At 38.7% G+C, this 21,438-nt stretch overlaps 2 protein-coding genes across 3 annotated transcripts in view; one reads left to right on the top strand and one right to left on the bottom strand.

Moving 5' to 3' along the window:
* utp20 (UTP20 small subunit processome component) overlaps positions 1 to 11,903 on the bottom strand; it is a 41,144-nt gene extending 29,241 nt beyond the window's left edge. Inside the window, exons 1-19 of the mRNA XM_057853712.1 lie at positions 11,480 to 11,903; positions 10,987 to 11,140; positions 9,541 to 9,636; positions 9,248 to 9,328; positions 9,107 to 9,173; positions 8,896 to 9,028; positions 8,626 to 8,814; positions 8,474 to 8,555; positions 8,271 to 8,408; positions 6,333 to 6,488; positions 6,104 to 6,256; positions 2,363 to 2,497; positions 2,218 to 2,295; positions 1,961 to 2,139; positions 1,754 to 1,897; positions 1,596 to 1,684; positions 1,410 to 1,515; positions 1,183 to 1,333; positions 1,058 to 1,117 (exon numbers count right to left, since the gene is read on the bottom strand). Of these exons, the coding sequence (XP_057709695.1) occupies positions 1,058 to 1,117; positions 1,183 to 1,333; positions 1,410 to 1,515; positions 1,596 to 1,684; positions 1,754 to 1,897; positions 1,961 to 2,139; positions 2,218 to 2,295; positions 2,363 to 2,497; positions 6,104 to 6,256; positions 6,333 to 6,488; positions 8,271 to 8,408; positions 8,474 to 8,555; positions 8,626 to 8,814; positions 8,896 to 9,028; positions 9,107 to 9,173; positions 9,248 to 9,328; positions 9,541 to 9,636; positions 10,987 to 10,989 (2,040 nt within the window). The 5' untranslated portion in view covers positions 10,990 to 11,140; positions 11,480 to 11,903. The remainder of the gene's footprint in view (positions 1 to 1,057; positions 1,118 to 1,182; positions 1,334 to 1,409; positions 1,516 to 1,595; positions 1,685 to 1,753; positions 1,898 to 1,960; positions 2,140 to 2,217; positions 2,296 to 2,362; positions 2,498 to 6,103; positions 6,257 to 6,332; positions 6,489 to 8,270; positions 8,409 to 8,473; positions 8,556 to 8,625; positions 8,815 to 8,895; positions 9,029 to 9,106; positions 9,174 to 9,247; positions 9,329 to 9,540; positions 9,637 to 10,986; positions 11,141 to 11,479) is intronic.
* A 4,632-nt stretch (positions 11,904 to 16,535) lies between these two features.
* LOC130927732 (dnaJ homolog subfamily B member 9-like) lies at positions 16,536 to 21,180 on the top strand. Of its 2 annotated transcripts, XM_057853720.1 has the most exons (3): positions 16,536 to 16,677; positions 16,949 to 17,190; positions 18,533 to 19,448. In XM_057853720.1, the coding sequence occupies exons 2-3, from the start codon at positions 16,974 to 16,976 to the stop codon at positions 18,949 to 18,951; spliced, it is 636 nt and encodes a 211-aa protein (XP_057709703.1). In that variant the 5' UTR covers positions 16,536 to 16,677; positions 16,949 to 16,973; the 3' UTR covers positions 18,952 to 19,448. The 2 variants fall into 2 exon arrangements, with proteins under 2 accessions (XP_057709703.1, XP_057709704.1); XM_057853721.1 differs by lacking the exon at positions 16,536 to 16,677 and having other exon boundaries at positions 16,953 to 17,190; positions 18,533 to 21,180.
* The last annotated feature ends 258 nt before the right edge of the window (positions 21,181 to 21,438 follow it).

The following is a 21,438-nucleotide window of genomic DNA, read 5'->3' on the forward strand; positions in this document are numbered from 1 at the left end:
TCTTACGAAGCCACTCCTTTGTTGCCCTGGCTGTGTGTTTGGGATAATTGTCATGCTGAAAGACCCAGCCACGTATCATCTTCAATGCCCTTGCTGATGGGCATTTCCACCCCCATGCTTCACAGTGTGTATGGTGGTCTTCGGATGCAATTCAATATTCTTTCTCCTCCAAACACGAGAACCTGTGTCTCTACCAAAAAGTTCTATCCTGGTTTCATCTGACCATAACACATTCTCCCAGTCCTCTCCTGGATAATCCAAATGCTCTCTAGCGAACCGCAGACGGGCAGACATGTACTGGCTTCAGCAGGCGGACACGTCTGGCAGTGCAGGATTTGAGTCCCTGGCGGCGCATTGTGTTGCTGATAGTAGCCTTTGTTACTGTGGTCCCAGCTCTCTGTAGGTCATTCACTAGGTCCCCTCGTGTGGTTCTGGGATTTTCGCTCACCGTTCTTGTTTAATTTTGACGCCACCGGGTGAGATATTGCATGGAGCCCCAGATCGAGATAATCAGTGGTCTTTTATGTCTTCCATTTTCTAATAATTGCTCCCACAGTTGATTTCTTTACACCAAGCATTTTACCTATTGCAGATTGTCTTCCCAGCCTGGTGCAGGTCTACAATTTTGTCTCTGGTGTCCTTCGACAGCTCTTTGGTCTTGGCCATAGTGGAGTTTGGAGTGTGACTGACTGAGGTTATGGACAGGTGTCTTTTATACCAATAATGAGTTAAAACAGATTCCATTAATACAGCTAACGAGTGGAGCCTCGTTAGACCTCGTTAGAACTTAGACCTCTTTGACAGCCAGAAATCTTGCTTGTTTGTAGGTGACCAAATACTTATTTTCCACTATCATTTGGAAATAAATTCTTTAAAAATCAAACAACGTGATTTTCTGTTTTTTTTTTCCCGCATTCTGTCTCTCATGCTTGAGGTTTACTCATGTTGACAATTACAGGCCTCTCTAATCTTTTCAAGAAGGAGAACATGCACAATCGGTGGCTGACTAAATACTTATTTGCCCCACTCTATTTGAAATCTACTCAACTGATTGTACCTTCGGCAAAGGAAGTTTTGGTTCAAAGTGCGAAAGGATCCTCAAAGTCAGCAGGCGCATCTAGAAAAAAGATCAAGTCATGCTAGACATAATAACGCATCAAAGGCTAAAAACTAAAAACACACCTTGGATATGTTGGAAGACAGGTTAGCGTGCAGGATTTGGTAAATATCCACAAGCGCGTCATGCGATAAGTGCTCGGAAGCGCCGTTTAAGGACAGGCGGGTGTAGTAGAGGTCTCCTAAAAGTAGGGCCGATAAATCTGTAGGGAATTTCCTAAAGGCGCATAATGTAAAAACCTGGTTATTTGTGGCTGAGTTTCCAGATTCATTTTTTCCTTTTCCACAAATACCTTAAAACGTTGATGATTTTGTCTACAGGGACTAGCGAGTAGAGCTGGGCAGAACCGTCCAAAGTCAGGAGACAGCTGAGGGCTTGCGTGGCGACAAACAAACCAGCTGCGTTGAAAGAAATAGCAAGAGTTAGTTTTCATTTTCAAACATTTAACTTTGTACTTCTACTCCAAAAAAAAAAAAACCTTTTCCCAATTTTTCCTTCTCAATTTCACATAGAAGATGGTTGAAAAAGGACGTCACAATGGGGATGACGTTAGCTGGAACTTGAGGCCTGCAAAACAAAACACGCAATGTTGCTCTAGTTCTTTCTAGTTGTTCTACATGTGTCGAGTGTGTTTACCTGAGGTGTGGTAGAAGCACCAGCGCGCTCCAAGGAAGCGACAAGTCTGCGATGGGCTCGTTCTGTTGCTCAGGAATTGTAGTAAGAGACAAAACAAGCTCCGGCACTGCTCTTTGTTCTGCTTCTCCTTTATTACTGAACACACTGGTGAGGAACACAATATTTTAAAATACTGAAGCTATGCAAGCTCGGACTGTTTTAGCTTACCCGGTGGTTTGTCCCGTAAAGAGCAGCGGGTAGGTTTCCAAAGCCATGGCGCCGTCGGTCGGAGGCGGGGCTTTAGCTAGGATGAGGTTGACGAGAACCTCCAAGGCGCACTGGCGGGACACGGGGTCGCCGCATGCGAACAAGCCGGCGGTGAAGCGAAGGAGGGTTGGTAAGAAGAGCTGGAGGTGAAAATAGAGAGGAGTTAACCAACGCAAGACAGTCAAAATAAATGAATAAAAGTGTAGTGTAAAACTCACCTGCTCAAACTGCTTCATTGTGAACATCTCTTTAGTAAACTCAAGGATAAGATCTTCTCCCACAGAGCTGCTAAACACCTGAATGAGAATGGGAATTTCTAAATCTGAGCACCAACCAGGAAGTCAAATCAACTCGCAAGCAAACCTTCTGGACTATTTCCTGGATGAGCGTGTTTGGAAGTTTGACGTTCTCTCCGAGGAGCAGAGAGGAGATGATTTGAAGGAGCAGTCGCGAACAGGAGTTGGGAAGCGTCGAGCTTTGAATGAGGCGCAACACGGTCTACGAGATAAAAACACATAGTGACAACTTGGAACTACCTTATTTTTCGGACTATAAGTCCCAGTTTTTTTTCATAGTTTGGCTGGGGGTGCGACTTGAAATTATTAACACATTACTACTGTTGTGGTCAAAAGTTTACATCCACTTGTGAAGAACATAATGTCATGGCTCTCTTGAGTTTCCAGTTATTTCTACAACTCTGATTTTTCTCCGATAGAGTGATTGGAACAGATACTTCTTTGTCACAAAAAACATTCATCAAGTTTGGTTCTTTTATGACTTTATTATGGGTTAACAGACAAAGTGATCAAATCTGCTGGGTCAAAAATATACATACATGGATCTGAAAAAGTGAATCATTGACTTGAACAAGTCAGGAAAGTCACTTGAAGCCATTTCAAAGCAGCTGCAGGTCCCAAGAGCAACAGTGCAAACAATTGTTTGTAAGTATAAAGTGCATGGCACTGTTTTGTCACTGCCACGATCAGGAAGAAAACGAAAGCTATCACCTGCTGCTGAGAGAAAATTGGTCAGGAGGGTGAAGATTCAACCGAGAATCACCAAAAAGCAAATCTGCCAAGAATTAGAAGCTGCTGGAACACAGGTGTCAGTGTCCACAGTCAAGCGTGTTTTGCATCTCCATGGACTGAGAGGCTGCCGTGCTAGAAGGAAGCCCTTGCTCCAAAAGCGGCACCTTACGGCTCGACTGAAGTTTGCTGTTGATCACATGGACAAAGATAAGACCTTCTGGAGGAAAGTTCTGTGGTCAGACGAAACAAAAATCGAGCTGTTTGGCCACAATGCCCAGCAATATGTTTGGAGGAGAAAAGGTGAGGCCTTTAACCCCAAGTACAACATGCCTACCGTCAAGCACGGTGGTGGTAGTATTATGCTGTGGGGCTGTTTTGCTACCAATGGAACTGGTGCTTTACAGAGAGTAAATGGGATAATGAAGAAGGAGGATTACCTTCAAATTCTTCAAGATAACCTAACGTCATCAGCCCGAAGATTGGGTCTTGGGTGCAGTCGGGTGTTCCAACAGGACAATGACCCCAAAAACACATCAAAAGTGGTAATGGAATGGCTAAATCAGGCTAGAATTAAGGTTTTCGAATGGCCTTCCCAAAGTCCTGACTTAAACCCCATTGAGAACTTGTGGACAATGCTGAAGAAACAAGTCCATGTCAGAAAGCCATCAAATTTAACTGAACTGCACCAATTCTGTCAAGAGGAGTGGTCAAAGATTCAACCAGAAGCTTGCCAGAAGCTTGTGGATGGCTACCAAAAGCGCCTAATTGAAGTGAAAATGGCCAATGGACATGTTACCAAATATTAGCGCTGCTGTATGTATATTTTTGACCCAGCAGATTTGATCACTTTTTTCTGTTCACCCATAATAAAGTCATAAAAGAACCAAACTTCATGAATGTTTTTTGTGACAAAGAAGTATCTGTTCCAATCACTCTATCAGAGAAAAATCACAGTTGTAGAAATAACTGGAAACTCAAGAGAGCCATGACATTATGTTCTTCACAAGTGTATGTAAACTTTTGACCACAACTGTATATCATTTCACATATTATTTTGGTGTTTTTGAGTGACACTGATGGTTTGGTAAATTTGTTATGTTATTTATGCTATAGTTATCTGAATAACTCTTAATAGCTATGTTACGTTAACATACCAGCCACGTTCGCATTTCGTTGTTCATGCATCATGTAACATTATCATAATGTACACTTATTCAGCACGTTGTTCTCTATTGTATTTTTATTTTAAATTGCCTTTCCAGATGACATATCTGTTCTATGTGTTGGATTTTATCAAGTAAATTTCCCCCAAAAATGTGACTTATACTCTGGTGCGACTGATGGAGAAAATATTATGTGACCCGAAGTGAATTAGCACTTTATGCCTTATGATAATTCAATCCGGGTCAAAGGGCTGAATGATGGGGGAAAATATTACATTAGGCCTTCGTGATGTATGATTGCTTCTGTGACATAGATTGTAACAACTTCTTTTGTTTTTCATCTTGTTCCCATAGTTCGGAGAAGCGCCTGAGTAGGGAATCTCACGAGATAACTTGTTTTGCACCATAGTACGCGCTTGAGTCCCATAAGTTAGGAGGGAATCTCACGAGATAACTTGTTTTGCGGTAAATATTTACCGTGGGAACACAACATCTGCTAACGGACAGCACAACCTGGGAACCACGCAAGGAAAAGCCCCTTTTTCGAGGGGCTGAACCAAAAGTAGCTTTGTCATTGGACAGGGCCGTGCCGCCTGGGAGCGGAGGTTGGCCCCCGTGTGGCGCGTCCCTACAAACACCGGACATTTCCGGGCGACCCGTGAAGTCCGCCAGCGGGTCACGTACGGATCGCCTGGCTTTGTTCCTTCGCCGCCTTACCGGAGCGTTGGCTCCCGCTCATTTGTCACAGTAAGCGATTTTCATTGCTAAAGGAACACCTGGTTGTGATGTAACGGTTTTGCGGGGATTCTGGGATTGACAAACTCGATCTTGCGTCATCGTTACCCTTGTTATGCTTGTTTTTGATACTTGTTTGCTTGCCTTTGTGAGATTGTAATCAATAAATCTCATTTATTCTGCATTTTCTAATCAATAAACATTGTCTATTTTGAAAAAGTGTGCCTGTTACTGATTCACCGCGAACCCGTAACTTTTCGTAAAACAGCGACTTATATGTCTTTTTTTTTCCCTCTTCATTGCACATTTTTGGGCTGGTGCGACTTATAGTCCAAAAAATACAGTACTTTTTAAAACTAGTGTATTTTCAGATTATACTGCAAGTCACACCAGCCAAAAAATGCTTTATGAAGAGGAAAAAAAAAGTGGCATTTTTGGGTTTCAATAAAACTATATGTTCTTATGAGGCCCATACATCTAAAAGTTGGCCATTTTTCACCTTCATCAAGAAAAAATTGCTGACAAATAATGATTTGCACAATAGCTATTTTTGAATTAAGAACATTTCTGACCTTTCAAAGCTTTTTAAAGATTAAATTATATACTAATTTATTGCTTAAAATAAGCATTTTAAGCTTATTTTCATTAATTCGTTCATTTCCCGAGCCGCTTAGGGGTTCAGCTAGCTATTTTTGTTCAAGAAATCTGAGTAAAAATTACTTGAAGCACTGGCAGATAATTTCACTTTTTTCTAGTAGATTTACCGATACACTGAAAACAAGGGAATTTAACTAGTTTTAAGGAGGTGTTTTTTTGCAGTGTAGCTGCTCAGACAGAGAACAGTTTTAATGTAGGAGTTTGACATACTGTACTCCCATTGTGGTTGTTCATTTTGTTTTATTCATTAACTCACCCATGCCACAACTGGACCTTACCCAGGCCAAAGCAGGACTCTTGCTATGGTGAAAGCAGGACTCTCACGTATAACAAAGTACACATCTCCTGAACGAGATTTTGGTCTTTTTCATTTTAAGTGGGCCAAATCAATTATATTCAAAGTAAAATCATGAAAATTGCATCAATCAATCAAGGGAACATTGGTCGCACGCCCTGGCAAAACTATGAAAAAATACCTTGCAACTTAGAGCCCGCAAAATACGTTAGTACTTTCCACTTACCTGGCAGACAGTCTCAGGCTTTGTGATTTTCACGCCGTTTTTGTACGACACCAAAGTGTGGAGGACAAACAAAAGCCTTTCAAGCTGCTCCCCTGCAGGTACAGACTCTTTTTCATTGGACTCCAGAAAAGTGAACACCTCGGTAACGCTAGCCTGTGAACCAGAACTCGATTAACGAGTTGTATTATTTCAAAATTAGAGCTATTTTCAAAAACTTTTTTTTTTTTACCAGTATGGACTCCCAAAAAACTAAAAAGTGTTCTTTTTCCACATGACTGGTCGCGGCCTGGGCAGTGTGATCTAAAGCATCCCGCACCAGGTCGAATGGCAAAATGGCTCCGGGGTTGGTTATCGGTCCAATCTTCCGCAGAACTGTAGGCAGAGCCTAAAGAAAGACGATTTTTTTAAACTTATATGTTAAAAGCAGTGTTGTTTTTGGCAGCCTTTTTAATTTTCATTTGAATCTTTTAGACAAAAATACTTATTACTCTTCGTCATATTTTAGTCATTTCGAAATGTGTTCGTCTTAGTCTAGTTTTAGTCAACGAAAACTCAAAATGTTTTCGCCTGAAAACTTCAAATGTTTTAGCTCATGATTAAATAAATGAATAGATGATTTCCAACAATTTCAAATGAACATTGACAGACGAGCACATAATTGTGGAGTCTACAAGGACATTATCATCTTCAGGACGATATTGCACATTTAGCAGGAAAATACAGTGGTATGAAAAGTATCTGAACCTTTTGGAATTTCTCACATTTCTGCATCAAATCACGATTAAATGTGATCTGATCTTTGTCAAAATTATTATAAAATAATAAATGTATTGGTTCACTCACTCTTTTTTCCCCTTCCGTCATTGTTTGCATACTATCCTCATTAAAATATGAAACCTATAAATGTTTGGGTGGTTTGCGTTGAAGCAGACACTGTTTTTTCATCTGTGTGATTCTGACAAAAATCAGATCACATTTGATGGTGATTTAATGCAGAAATGTGAGAAATTCCAAAAGGTTCAGATACTTTGCCATACCACTGTAGTACATTATTTCCAATTAATTAAACTCCTCTAGAGACCACAAACTGTATGTAAAAAGTTTCCCAAGAGTTTAAGATGATACTCACCATGCTAAATGCGAATGCTTAAATTAACGCAATGCTAATGCTACAAGTTACATTGAGTGTGTGATGATGACTCAGTTCAGTCACAGACTTTTAAAGGCTAAAGCAACATGGCGTATCTCACCAAGATTAGAATACTAAACTTACCAATCAGCACCTGACATGTGTTTCATAAAATGCCAGTCTGGAGCAGCACATCACATGAGTGACACAACTAAACAATGCTTCGACGCGTGCTAATTACACATAACAGTAAAACAATTTCACACATTGTGAACTTATGACGGAAACTGGCGAATTTCCATCTCGTGTTCATCTTTTAGTCTCCCAAGACACATTTTTAGCTCGTCATCATCACGTCCAAGGCTGCAACTATCGATTATTTTAGTTGTCGATTAATCGAAGATCTAGTTAGTTCAAATCATCGAGTAATTGGATCAGGAACATACAAAAATTAAACACACGAGCCTTGAATGGTATTTAAAAAAAACAAATAAAAGAGGATCTAAGTACAACAAAAGAACCATTGGCATAGCAAAAGTCCGCTAGCTAAAATGCTAAAGTTTTTTTTTTTTTTAAACTTTCCTAACAAATGGTTCAGACTCATATTCCCACAAAAAAAAAAAAAACGGCTGAATATACCAATAAACTAAATAACGAATGCATTACAATAACATTCTCTCAAACAAAAACGTATCTTATGTTGGTCTTAACAAGGAGCAGCTGGATTCAGCCATGTGAAATGAGTTGTATCGTATTCACTGTCGCCACAAGAGGGCAGTGTATCCACCCAACTCAATAAAACTAAACGCAAATACTTTCAAAACAAACCATTACAACGCCACTTTAATTAAACGAATACTCGAAGCAGAAAAATTTAATTTGAATCTTTTTACAAATCAAATTACTCGTGCTAATCGATTAATTGCTGCGGTACTAGTCACGTCGTCATGAAAAAATTGTCAACGAAACATTTTCATTATTGTCATCCTTGCCGAAAACAACACTGGTTAAAAGCCATTCAAAAATGTATAGACTTACAGTCGCAGCACATGAGTGAAACATGTGCCTGACTCCTTTACACATCTCAAAAATCAGCTGCCCGATTCCTTCCGCCTTATCGGGGTGCTGTTGCAGATCGGAAAACACAAGAGACAGTAGTGCATCCAGATCCGGAACCTACAAAATGAAGGTTCAGGCACTCATATATAATAAAAGAACACTTAAAATATCATGTCACGTACCTTTCTCATCAAAAACGCAAAGCTTTCAGCTGCAAACCTTCGGATGTGTTCCTTTTTGTGTTCTAAAAGTGTGCTGTACAAGCTAGCAGGACGAAATACAGATATTAAAATACACTGATAGTAATACTTTTTATCAGCAATACCAAACTTACTTGTAAATGTTGTCCATGTCTTTCACCATGAGCCGCCATAGATACTTATACAAGTAGGAAAGGCACGTGAAAGCCCACTCTAGCACCTCTGTGTCCTTAGTGTCCAGCATGGAGGTGATAAGCGTGAAAAAGTCAGAGAAGTGAGGGTAGAAGTCAGTCTGCAGGTCTCGGGCCAACTGCACCACCAGGCTGGAAATGAAGTATTAGGTTAGGGATGTTTCAAGAAATAAAAGCTGCAGCTCAGTCGTAAGAAGCTATTAATAATTTTACTCCAGAAGGGGTTGGTAAGCTAGACTGCTCTCGTCCGCCAAGTGTGTTTTCAGACTCTCCACGATGGACTTTTGATGGAAAACTAGCATGTTGAATGATTGACACTTGTTGGAGACCTCCTTCACAAATGTCGCTGAAAAATAGGAGAAAAGATGGTAAGGTAGTGCAAAATGAATGAAAATGGCAATGTATCACTCATATTAATGCGTACTGAAGTTTTCCGTCAAGTTGAGGTCTCTCCATTTTGTCAGGCCTTCATAGAAATAAGTTTCGACTTCCTAGATTTAAAAAAACAACACTTTAGCAGGAATATGCACATGAAACAATATTTTGTTCGTCTATAACAACATACCTCTGCATAGGATCCAGTTCGGTCAATCCGGTGAATGACGTTAATGTTGACATTTGAAAGTCTCTCGGCAAAAGTGAGAAACTGCAAATATAAAATAAGCCTATAACTCTCGGTCTTTAGGTATTTAAACACGTGGGCAGTGTTTTTAATTGTAAAAACATATCAGTTTACTTGTCTAATTGTCCCTGCTTAGGAGAGTAATAATGAATTAACTTGAAAACAATGACATATAAAAACAAAGACAGTTTTAAAATGTTTGCACGTGCATAAACTGCTTATAATTGTGTTCTTACCCTGTAGGTGTTCTCAGATCTATGATAAGAAGACTTGGATTTGACCTTCATCTTTGTTTCGTAGCTCGTCTTCAAGTCAGATGTAAACGGAAGACGCTGCGGGTGTAAAATATTGCATTTTACACTTTTATTTCATTAATTTTTTAAGAGAAGTTGTTCAGTGTTTACAAGCACGCCGGATAGTACAGCGCGGCCATGATGAACACAAGGAATCATGGGGGATAAAATACAAAGAGTACTAATGCATAACAGTGTATTTTCGCTTAGTTCCGCTGTCGTGTGTTCACTCACTCGAACTTGTTTCCGGTTTCGTTTGTAAAAAATAAATGCTGGATTCTTCGTATCCATAAATTATTTACTAGTTGTAGCAATAAATAATTAAATAAAAAAACAAAGATTAATTAATTAAACGTTTACAGTTATTGGCTCAAGCTGTTAGCTTGTGCTGCTGTTTTAAATGTTTAACCCAGCTGACTTTTACGAACAATTTAGAGTATGCAATGAATTTTAAAAACTTGTATCATGGTGAAAAGTAGAATAAGGTTTGTGTACTTTTCAGCCATTCGTTATTTCTTCAAATTTTCGGGAAAAAAACAAAAAAACCCGCGCCGTTTCTTTTGTTTTCAATGGGTGTCAAAAAAAAAAAAAAAAAAAAAAAAAAAAAAGAGAGAAATGAATTGTTGCCCGGTTAAAAACAGAGAATTAAATCCCTGAAAACGAGAATTTTTCGGTTTTTTATTTACTACTTGACGCAATAATATTAATAATAAATATCAGTAATGAATTAAACGTTTACAGTTATTAGCTCAAGCTGTTAGCTTGTGCTGCTATTCATCCTATATCATCCTAGCTGACTTTTATGAACAATTTAGAGTCTGAAATGAATTAAAAAAAAACATTTTTAAGTGTTTTATGGTGAAAAGTAGAATATGGTTTATGTACTTTTCAGCCATTCATTATTTCTTATATTTATTTTGGGGGGGGGGGGGGGGGGGGGGGGGGGCGAGCCGTTTTTTCATTGTTTTCAATGGGTGGCAACAAAAACGAGAAATAACGTTTCCCGTTCAAAAACTGGGAATTCAATACTTGAAAATGAAAAATAAATTTCTCGTTTCTTTTTACACACACATTAAAAACAAAAACCGGAAGGTGTCTTTGTTGTTTGTTTTTTTAGAAATTAGAAGGGGAAAAAAACGTGGTAAAAGTGGACAGGTCACGTGCTGAGCCTGTCGTCGATTCCGTCATTGACAGCGACGACTTGACGACAATTGTTTGAGTGATAGAGATTTTAAAAACAAAATGGAGTGGGTGGCCTCTCAAGACTTCACAATCGAAATCGGAAAAGAACAAATCGTCGAGTTTATCCGAACATGGCAGTTAAATCCCTCTTGGATTTATAGTTTGAACTTTCTATACTGCACTGAAAAGGAGGAAAAGACATCCTACCATTACCTGGCGAACTTTAGCACTCCGTCGCCGCAACAGCCCATTCCTACTGCGGCTGGCGTTTACTTCGTGATGGACGTCTCCAAAATTGAACCGCAAACCGATCCAATTAATGTGCACTTTTTCGTCGAATCCAACAGGCTAAGGCACACACCTGGAAGGACACAATTCACCGAAAAGTGGCTGTTGGACATTATTGAATGCAAGATTGCGGCGAGTGAAGCCATGCGTAAATTATGATGGACCCTGAAATTTTGCATCAGTGCAAAAATACCTGATCAAGTGTCTGAGTACTGCAAAAATCAACACTACTGTGTAACGTGAACTATGTTGTCTATATTAACTTTCAAGATGGATGTCAAGTAAAGTTGTATTACTTTATTGTACTCTATCACATAAATCATTGTGACTCACTTGCATATAATTAAAACATTCATTCGACAGAATGGCGTTTTTCTTGTCATAACATCACATTTAACCAAATAATCGATACCAGAGGTGGGTAGAGTCGCCAAATATTTTACTCAAGAGCAGGGGCGGACTGGTAATCTGTGGGTTCTGGAGGATCACAGAACGGCCGGTGCCCTGGACGGCCGGCGGCCGCCATTCATTATGCATCACTGTTTTTATCCCCCCTATCCTCTGATTATCTACAGTTCGCATCCAATCCGACAGGTGGCAGCAATGCGCCTGGCTTTTCACCGCCAATCTGATAGACTAGGAACGACGAAAGCACAGAGTAGCCTTCATTGGTTCCTTCCTTGTGGAAGCAAAATAGCGACGAGTGTTAATGCACAATATGGATGGTGGTGGCAAAAAAACTGAAAAGAGCAGGGTGGCGCGGAGAAGGTTAGAGAGAAAAAATTAAAGAAACTGGAGAGTGAAGCATTAAAATGTCATAAATCGACAAATATTTTCGCAAGCAGCAGTCTGGCTGCAACGGCCACGTCGGGTAACAACAGCTCAGCTCCCGGCGATGGTGAGAGGGAGCTGCAGCCGCTCTGACGTGCAGACGGTGCTGGGAGAGAGAAAAGAAGAGGGAGGGGGCAACGATAAACTGTTGGAAGTTCCCCAGACAAGCGCAGGGCAAGTAAATTGGGATGAAGAGGGTTACTTGCTCTGTAAACTGGCAATTGTTATCCATCAGGTAGCTACATTTTAAATCAAATAAATGACAATTAAAGGGTTAGTGCCAGCTAGTCGATGTACCCGTTTGCAATCGTGTCAAGTTACAGTATGCTAGTCCTACTATCCCTCTCCTAAGAAAAAATATTTTAGCCGTAAAACAATGTATGCACACGCAGCATAGCAATATTAATTCAGAAGAAATATAACAAAATATTAATAAAATGAATGGTTTTACTTTAAAGTTTAGGTAGTTAAATTGATGTTATATACATTATTAATCATTTATATATCGTTTTGTTTTCTGGTTAATACTTTCCAATGAAGTTTATGTATACAGGATTTGTCTTGAAATGTGTATTGTATTTTCATTGAAATTTATTATTTGTATGGCAAGATTAATTATGGCAGGGGTCTCCAAACCGGTCCTCAAGGGCCGCTGTGGGGCCTGGTTTTTGTTTTAACCGATCGAGTACCGACAGTTTAACCAATGAAGTTTCTGCTAAAACAAGCAGCACCTGACTGCAATCAACTGATTACACTTGTAAGACACCAGATTGGTGCAGAGGTTTTGTCTTGTTTTGTTGGAATGAAATCCTGCGCCCGCCGCAGCCCTATGTGGAATAGTTTGGAGACCACTGAATTATGGCATAAACAATGAAGTCATTTTATAGACAGAGATCTATAGAGATATATTATAATTAATTGGATACGTAAAACTTGCTTTGAAAAATAAATTCTTTCATTTGTTTATTCAGGTTGATCATAGAGCTAGTACAGAAAATGAATCCAACTCCAGTTCAGCCTTGCAGTACTTTGAGCGCCCGTAGTCAGACAGTCACAGTCTCGACACATTTTCTTCATTTTTCTCTCAAAGTGCACGAAATTGGTGCATTTTACAATAAAATGTAAAAAAAAAAAAAAAAAAATTCTCCCGGGAGGGGCATTTTCCCGGACCCCCCTATGGGGTCTGTGTTTCCCTTCGTATAGCGATTCTTATGGGCTGGGCTGAGTCAAAGTCCAGGGCTGCTTTTTAGTCCCAGTCCGCCCCTGCTCAAGAGTAGTCATCCAAACATTTACTAAAGTACAAGTAAAAAAGTATTCATTGAAAAGTATACTCAAGTTTTGAGTAACAGTGTGAGTAGCTGCAAACGATGTTTGATTTTTAAAAAAAGTTGTTTTTCTTCCTCAGCACAATTTCACCGATATGAACTGTTAACTTATTACATGACATTAGGCCAAAATGACACAAAAATCATCGAATTCAGACCAGAACAACAATATGAAACATCACCTGCCCAAAGAGCATGAGTGCCCTCTTGTCGAGAAAAAACATTATTAACTCTCATTGGTATAATGGAGTCATGTGGTTATTGTTTTGACATCTCATTGGTGAAACTGGGACGGCAACTGTCGGCAATTATAAAGTCAATATGTAGAATAAACACGAAAAATGTAACAACATTAGTGTAGCCCAAAGCAGTAATAGTGTTTCTTCACAAATCTATTCAAGTCAAAGTAAAAACTAAGTGCGTGGTAAAACTACCCCAAGAGGTAAATTTTTTTCTAAAAGTTACTCAAGTAAATGTAACGTTACTACCCACTTCTCATCGATACAAGAGAGACAAAATGTTATTTGCAGATAAACATGAGTTGCTGGGGCTATTAATATAAATCACAAGGGTGTAGGTTTGCATAGGGACGGTAGGGACATAACACTACCAAGTTTTCAGGGTGGCCAAATTATCCCCACCAACGTTTAAGCAAACTTATATGCATTATATAATGGATTCAGTTATATAAGTCATTTAGATTGTATTCCCATATGTTGCAAGAAAAGCATTGACCCTATCATTATTAAGTGAATTATTTTCATTGTTAAAACTTACATTTACCCCTTTTCACTTGCTGAGTGCGCCAGTCCACTTTTCCCCACCTCAAACACACGTTTGATTGGCTGATGACTTCACCCGCCCCCGACACACATGCACGCTCGCACTTGGACAGCCCCTATGTCGACGACATGCCACTTCCTCCACCCCCTTCGTAGAGGAGGGGAATTAGAAGGTTTTTTTTCGGCCAGCAGCAGCCACTGTAAGTAATTTCAAACGATGCCAATGTTGTGAAGGTGGGAAACACACCACTATTTTTGCTACTGAAAGTCTTTACCTTCATCAGAGTTAGCCCAACATTAACCCTTTAACACCGAACGCGTTTGCGCATGTCGTCTTTGAAGCTTCGTCACGCTGTAATTACGTCACCCACGTGCCGCTGGTTGGTCTCATTTGAAAGTGCGGAAGTTGATGTCCACACCAGTTTTTATATGAAGTCAATCGACCAAGAAAAACGGGACATAATGTCATTTGAGTTTTATAGTTTTTTTGCACTCATGAATATGCATTAAAACGCTGCATGGACCATGTCTCTATCTCCATATTTCCATCATTTGTCCTTTTTCAAAATCGAAAGTAGCACAAAAGACTACATATCCCAAGAGCCGTTGTGATGTCAAGAAGGACGAACCGAATTTGGACATTTTTAATAAATTTCCGAGCGAGACGCCAAATAAGGAAAAGGAGGCATGCGAAGCAAGCAACGGCCGGTTGGATTGAGCGAGCGACTTGAAACGTGCAGAATGAATCTAAAACTAAATTTAGCGCAAGCTAATGCATTATTTCATTAACTCAAGGAAGAAGACAAGCCGTATTTGTCGTTGTTTTCCTGGGATGAGTCGGCGTCTCGGCGAGTAGAAGTGACAGCAGCGCGCAAACGGCGAAAGAGTAGGCTGTGTGACGTTCTGTGTGATGCAGCTCCGTGACCTGTTCATGCAGAAGCTTAATTGAGTGCGCAAAAAAAAAAAAAAAAAACTTTATTGGCTCGTATGCCAGAAAAATTTGAATTGAACTACTTGTCAATATTTTTTGAAAACACTTTTTTTAATGTTATATATATTTTTTCTTCACTGTAATCTTCAATTTTTATAAAGATGAGTGTTTGAGAAGCTTGATTGCATGTACTTATATACTTTAGATAAGGTGATGGGTATAATACCTAACTTCACAAAGAGATATCCTCCAAACCCTTTTTGTGTTAGATGATATATATTATTTTTTTTCTCACTATTTTGCACTGTATATAACCTGTTTTGACCATAGTATGTGTAAAGGCCAAAAACGCCTATGATCATACTTGTTGTTTGTGTTGAATTGTCAAACATAAAACTATTCAATCTTATTTTTTTCTATTCAATGTTTATCCTAACAAGTTGAATAAATATTATCAAGCTTCAAAACGGTTGGTCGAGCATGTTTGTTTGTCAATGGGACATCAACATTACAAATTTTGAAAAAATATTTTGGAATTTTTTTTGTCTTTTTGGGTCCAAAATGTGGATTATAATTGGTCAGTGAAGAAAACAACAGTTTGGCCATTAAGTTCAAGGTGTCCTTCAAAAAGGGACCCAACTTGGCCATTGTGAACATTTTTTTCTTTGAAATATAAAGGCAACATCAAATGCACGCAAATTCGGCCAAAATAGGTTTAGGTGTTAAAGGGTTAAACTGTGTGAACTTACTAACCTGCAAAATTCGAGTAGGAAGCTGCTTAGAGAGAAGTGTCCTTCTGTTTGTTTTCTACTGTTAACGTTACTTAAACTGTGAGAAATGTAGCAAACTCTGCTGGAAACTATCCAACCAGAAAAACGTGAGCAAGAAGCTGCTTAGAGAGAGAGGAGTGCTGCATAAACTCATACATTGCTCACACAACATAATTATAATTAACACAAAAAAAAAAAAACTAAAAAATCCTGGGATGCCGCAAGTTACCCATACTAGCATTGTGATCGATTGGTCGATCGTGATCGACGTAATGAGCACCCCTGATTTAGCCTATCAATTAATTAGGTTCATATTCATGAGAAATCAATTCATCCGATCTGTTTGGTCTTATTTATGTCCCAACCTGAACAAAAAGTGAATATGCAGGTTATGCCGTTACGTCGTCCCTACCAATGTTGAGATCAAACCTACGCCTTTGATAATCCGGTTTATTAGTCTGCAAAAATATTGAAAATAGACGAGCTAATGAAAACTTTGATCGTTTATTCCCAAATATTGATGAATATGGATCAGGAAAACATTAAAATATCAATTGTTTTTCCATTTTGATTGACTGGTCACAATTTCTTTTCAATTCCAACCATTTAAAGCTATTATTTCCCTGATTGCTTTTGAGTTTTTGTGTTAAAACGTTCAACTTGTAATGTGTGCACATACGTATAAATGTGCATAAAGTATAAACCACGTATTTTTCGAAGAGAAAAAAATAGAATTTAAGACGAAAACAGAAGTGCGCAACTCTAATCCTCTTGAGTCAATCGTGTATAACGCTACGTGGACTATTTCAGCCAATCACAGGGCTCTGTGTCATTGCTTACGGGGAATGGACCAATGGCGTTGCGAGTCGTGGTGCTCGGCCTCAGGAATGCGTTTCGTCAACAAACGTTAGCTTGCGGTTTCGTATCAGCTGGACCTGTCAGCGGAGCCACCGGCTTCTTTGTTGATCCAGGTAAGTCTCCTTTTACTAGATCTATTCCTTAATTTTCTCTCTAGTGTTAGATTTAAATGAAGACGATAGGTGAAGGCGTTTATCAGCTCTTTCTAGCCAAAATGGCTACTCACAATACAATGTTAAGTAAGGCTTCTTGCATGTCAGTACTATGTGAGTACTGCCTTCATTATTTACTTCCTTTTACCTCTTCTAAGTCGTCCATCCATCCAGTTTGTCCCGCTTATCCGAGGTGTTATTAAAGAATGAACATTTTTAACATCCCCTAAAGGTGCCCAAAAGAAGCCCCAGGAGTCATGGCAACGGTGCAGTGCGTGTTGCTGCTCGCCCTTCATATTTTGCTGATTTCCGAGTTCATACTGGCCAAGAGGGACTACTACGACATCCTCGGGGTCCCCAAAGACGCCTCGGAACGTCAGATCAAGAAGGCGTTCCACAAGCTGGCCCTCAAGTACCACCCGGACCGGAACAGAGGCCCGGACGCCGAGGCCAAGTTTAGAGAAATCGCTGAGGGTAAGAACTGAGGAATGCAAAACATTCCTGAGAGGATAAGGATTGTTGTAGTCTCTCAAAGTATTTTAGGGATAATAATAAAATTTCATATACAAGAGATACAAATTAAACACAGATTAAAAGTGAAGTAGATAAAAGGTGCCTAGAAGTGTAGTAGGAATGTTCATGCAACATTGCAGCTATGCTTATGTTTGGGTCTTGACATTATGAATGCTCATAAATATGAATACACATATCAATGTTAATATGCTAATCTAGTAATCAGTTAATTCCTTGACTGACCTCTGACCTCATTACCTGAAATGTAATTACCTTTCGTTGAATGTTGCAAACATCAAACTTTATGAGGGAATTCCTTTACTGACCTCTGACCTTATTACCGAAAATGTAATTATCTTCCGTTTTATGTTATTAGGAAATTCCTTTACTGACCTTTGACGTCATTACTTGAATGTAATTATCTTCCGTTTTATGTTGCAAACATAAAACTTTATTCAATATGTATGTTCATAACTATGAATACACATAAAATATTCATCTTAATAAGCGAATCTAAAATCAAGTTACCGGGAAGTTCCTTTACTAACCTCTGACCTTATGACCTAAAATGTAATTATCTCTTGTTGTATCTTGCAAACATCAAACTATCAAATATAAATAAGTATTTATACACATGAATATCGATTTTAATATGCTCATCAATTATCAGGAAATTCCTTTACTGACCTTTGACCTCATTACCTAAAATGTAATTATCTCCCGTTTTATACTGAAAAAAACATCAAACTAATCTTAATATGCTCATCAATATCCGGAAATTCCTTTACTGACCTTTGACGTCTTTACCTAAAATGTAATTATCTTCTGTTTTATGCTGCAAACATCGAACTTTGTTCAATATATATGTTTATAACTATGAATACACTTAAAATATTCATCTCAATATGCTATTCTATCATCAACTTACCAGTAAATTCCTTGACTGACCTCTGACCTAATATGTAATTATCTCTTCTGTTGTATATTGCAAACCTCAAACTATGAAATATATAGTAATTCATTTACTGACCTTTGACCTTATTACCTAAAATGTACTTTTCTTCCGTTTTGTATTGCAAACTTTAGTATAATATAAATTATAAGTATGAATACAAATACAGATTTTAATATGCTTATCTATTATCAAGTCCTTTACTGACCTCTGACCTTATTACATAAATTGTTATTATCTCTTCTGTCATATCGCAAACATCTCTCACAAGTTTGACAATCATTTTATTCATTCTTTAGTTATCTTGGTAAGCGCGTCCGTTTTTAACATTTCCATTTCGTCTTACCTCAGCGTACGAGACGTTATCAGACGAGAAGAGACGGCGAGAGTACGACCAGTTCGGCCACGGCCCGTCATCCGGCGGCAGAGGAGGAAACTCCGACTTCAACTTCAGGCAGCGCTACCAGTCGTTTAACTTTGAAGACATCTTCAAAGACTTTGACCTTTTCGGTCAGCAGCAACACTTCCAAAGCCATCATCACGCCCACCAAAAGAGGTTCTTTCGGGAGCCGGCGGGGAAGCAGCAGAGGCGGCCGTTTGGAGGAGGAGGACTGTTTGACGACATGATCGAGGACTTGGAGAAGATGTTCTCCTTTAACCCTCACAATTCCCGGAGCGAAAGCAGATTCCAGGGCTCGCCCAAGCTTCACTGCAGGACAGTGACGCAAAGGAGGGGCAACATGGTAAACACCTTCACCGACTGCTCCTAAGCTGAAGGACAAACTCAACGGACAAAGGCTGGGTTTAGTTTTGACGTCGAATGCTAATTTATCGAGGCTTTCGGTGACTTTCGCGACGAGAATGATCAAGGAACAAAGTTGGGTTTAGGTCAGCTCAGGAATTGCTCTCAAAAAAGCTGCTCGAGCGTGTTATTTTTTGAAAACAAGTCTCATTTGAATACAAAAACAAGCACTTAAGTTATATTTTCTGGAGATTTGGAGTTGAACATTTTCATGTTAGAAACAAAAACCTCAAGCTGATCACGTGCAATATTCAGCACCTTTCTCCTCTTCATGTTGCCTATTTCTCAAAGACAGTGCTTTTGAATAATCATTGTCTAAACGTCTGCACTTTGTTTGAATGAGCGTGTTTTTTTTTGACTGCGGGATGTTTGAAATTAGAATAAAAATGTTGCAATACAGTGTGTTAATTCAAGTCATACAGAGTTCATTTCAACACTTTAAAACATTTATACAATTCAACATGTTAGCACTGACAGTCGGAAAAATGCTGTGAATAATTGAAATTGAACACTTGTCAGTGTTGGATTTACACTACGCTTGTGTGAAGCATTAACTATCAATACTCGGAGTGTAGTTTTTAACATGAAATAAGATTAAAATTACATCGAGAAACGAAAAAGCTGATAGCTCCCGCCGCTAGTGTGCTAACTTGAAGGCATCGGTATTGTATTATAAAAAAAAAAAAAAAAAAAAAGCTAGCAGCTAGCGCGGTGGGAGACCATGCTAAGACCGCAAGCTAGCAGCTCTGCCTGCTAGCGTGCACTCTTAAAAAAAGGAATGTTTCTTGCATCCGTTACATATGCACGCTATAAGGCGAGGTTGGGAAATGCTTAAGGGCGCAGCAGCGTCCAAAAGGGCGTCAAGAAAAATATTCAAATTATATTTGATGATAGCAGTATTTAAAAATTATACAAAACAAAAGAACAGAACCGTAATAAGTCGTTAAATCATAATAAAATTGGGGCTGTCAAACGATTACAATTTTTAATCGAGTTAATTACAGCTTAAAAATTAATCGTAATTAATCGCAATTCAAACCATCTCTAAAATATGCCATATTTTTCTGTAAATTGTTGGAATGGAAAGATAAGACACAAAATGGATATATACATTCAACATACGGTACATAAGTACTGTATTTGTTTATTATAACAATAAATCAACAAGATGGCATTAACATTAACATTCTGTTAAAGCGATCCATGGATAGAAAGACTTGTAGTTTTTAAAAGATAAATGTTAGTACACGTTATAGAAATTTTTTAATGTTTTCGTTTTGATAAAATTAGTAAAATTTTCAATCAAAAAATAAACTAGTAGCCCGCCATTGTTGAAGTCAATAATTTCACAATGCTCATGGGTGCTGAAGCCCATAAAATCAGTCGCACCCAAGCGCCAGCAGAGGGCGACAAAACTCCAAAAAACACAAGTAACAAGTGGACATTGCACTTTGCTGTCATTTTAATCTGTTTGAGCGGGGCATGTGCGTTAATTGTGTCAAATATTTTAACATGATTAATTAAAAAAAATTAATTACCGCCCGTTCACGCGATAATTTTGACAGCCCTAAATAAAATCATTTTTCTAATGTGCCTTCTGCCCGTTTCACTTTTTCCTGTGATGCGATAATTTCACCACAGACCCTAGTCTCACCAACCAGCAGACCAGCGAGCTACCTGAACGTGCTATTTTTAGCCTCCGCAATTGAGCGACGTTACGGTGACAAGTCAACTTCATGAAAAGACAAAAGCCCTTCGGGTCAGAAGAAAAAGAAAAGAGCATGAACAAGAAGTATTTTTTGTGATGATTTTTTCAACAGCATAAGCATGTACAGTATACTTAGCGCAACTGCAAGCTAGCGGTTATTTACATAGTTTATATGATTTACTGCTAAAGCAAAATTATACTGTATCATTAGCCAGGCTGTTGTTTTAAAAATATTTTCAGTATTCAGCCAGCTGTGGATTAGTTTCAGTTAAATCTACTCCCCATCCCATTTTAGGGAAATTTGGACAAGGTGTATGGGGGACCAAAATTGTATTATTTTCATGTGATGTTAACCACTTTTACCTTGTGTTAAATTGTGCTTTTCAAATAAATTTGCCTTGCCTAAAAGTGCCAAGGTTAATTAAATAAATACACTATTAAATATGCGATTAATAATTTCAAAGTTCTGTGGAATGGGGGACTAAAAGTGCCACGGATTTAAATGTAAACATTTGTTATTAAATGTGTCATTAATTCATTAAAATGGCGATCACGTTCATGTAAAAAAAAAAAAAAATTCAATTTATTTTTTGGTATCATATATTATTTCATTCATTATTGTTGGATAATCCTGTGTCGTTGCAGTGCTTCAAGAATTAATTTTCTTTTAACTACGCCCATCAAAGATAGTGGCTGGATCAAATAGACAGGTACAGTAGGCTGCAAGAATTTAGGCGCTATTCTGGT

This window comes from Corythoichthys intestinalis, chromosome 13 (assembly GCF_030265065.1).
Source record: "Corythoichthys intestinalis isolate RoL2023-P3 chromosome 13, ASM3026506v1, whole genome shotgun sequence".
Lineage (NCBI taxonomy): Eukaryota > Metazoa > Chordata > Actinopteri > Syngnathiformes > Syngnathidae > Corythoichthys > Corythoichthys intestinalis.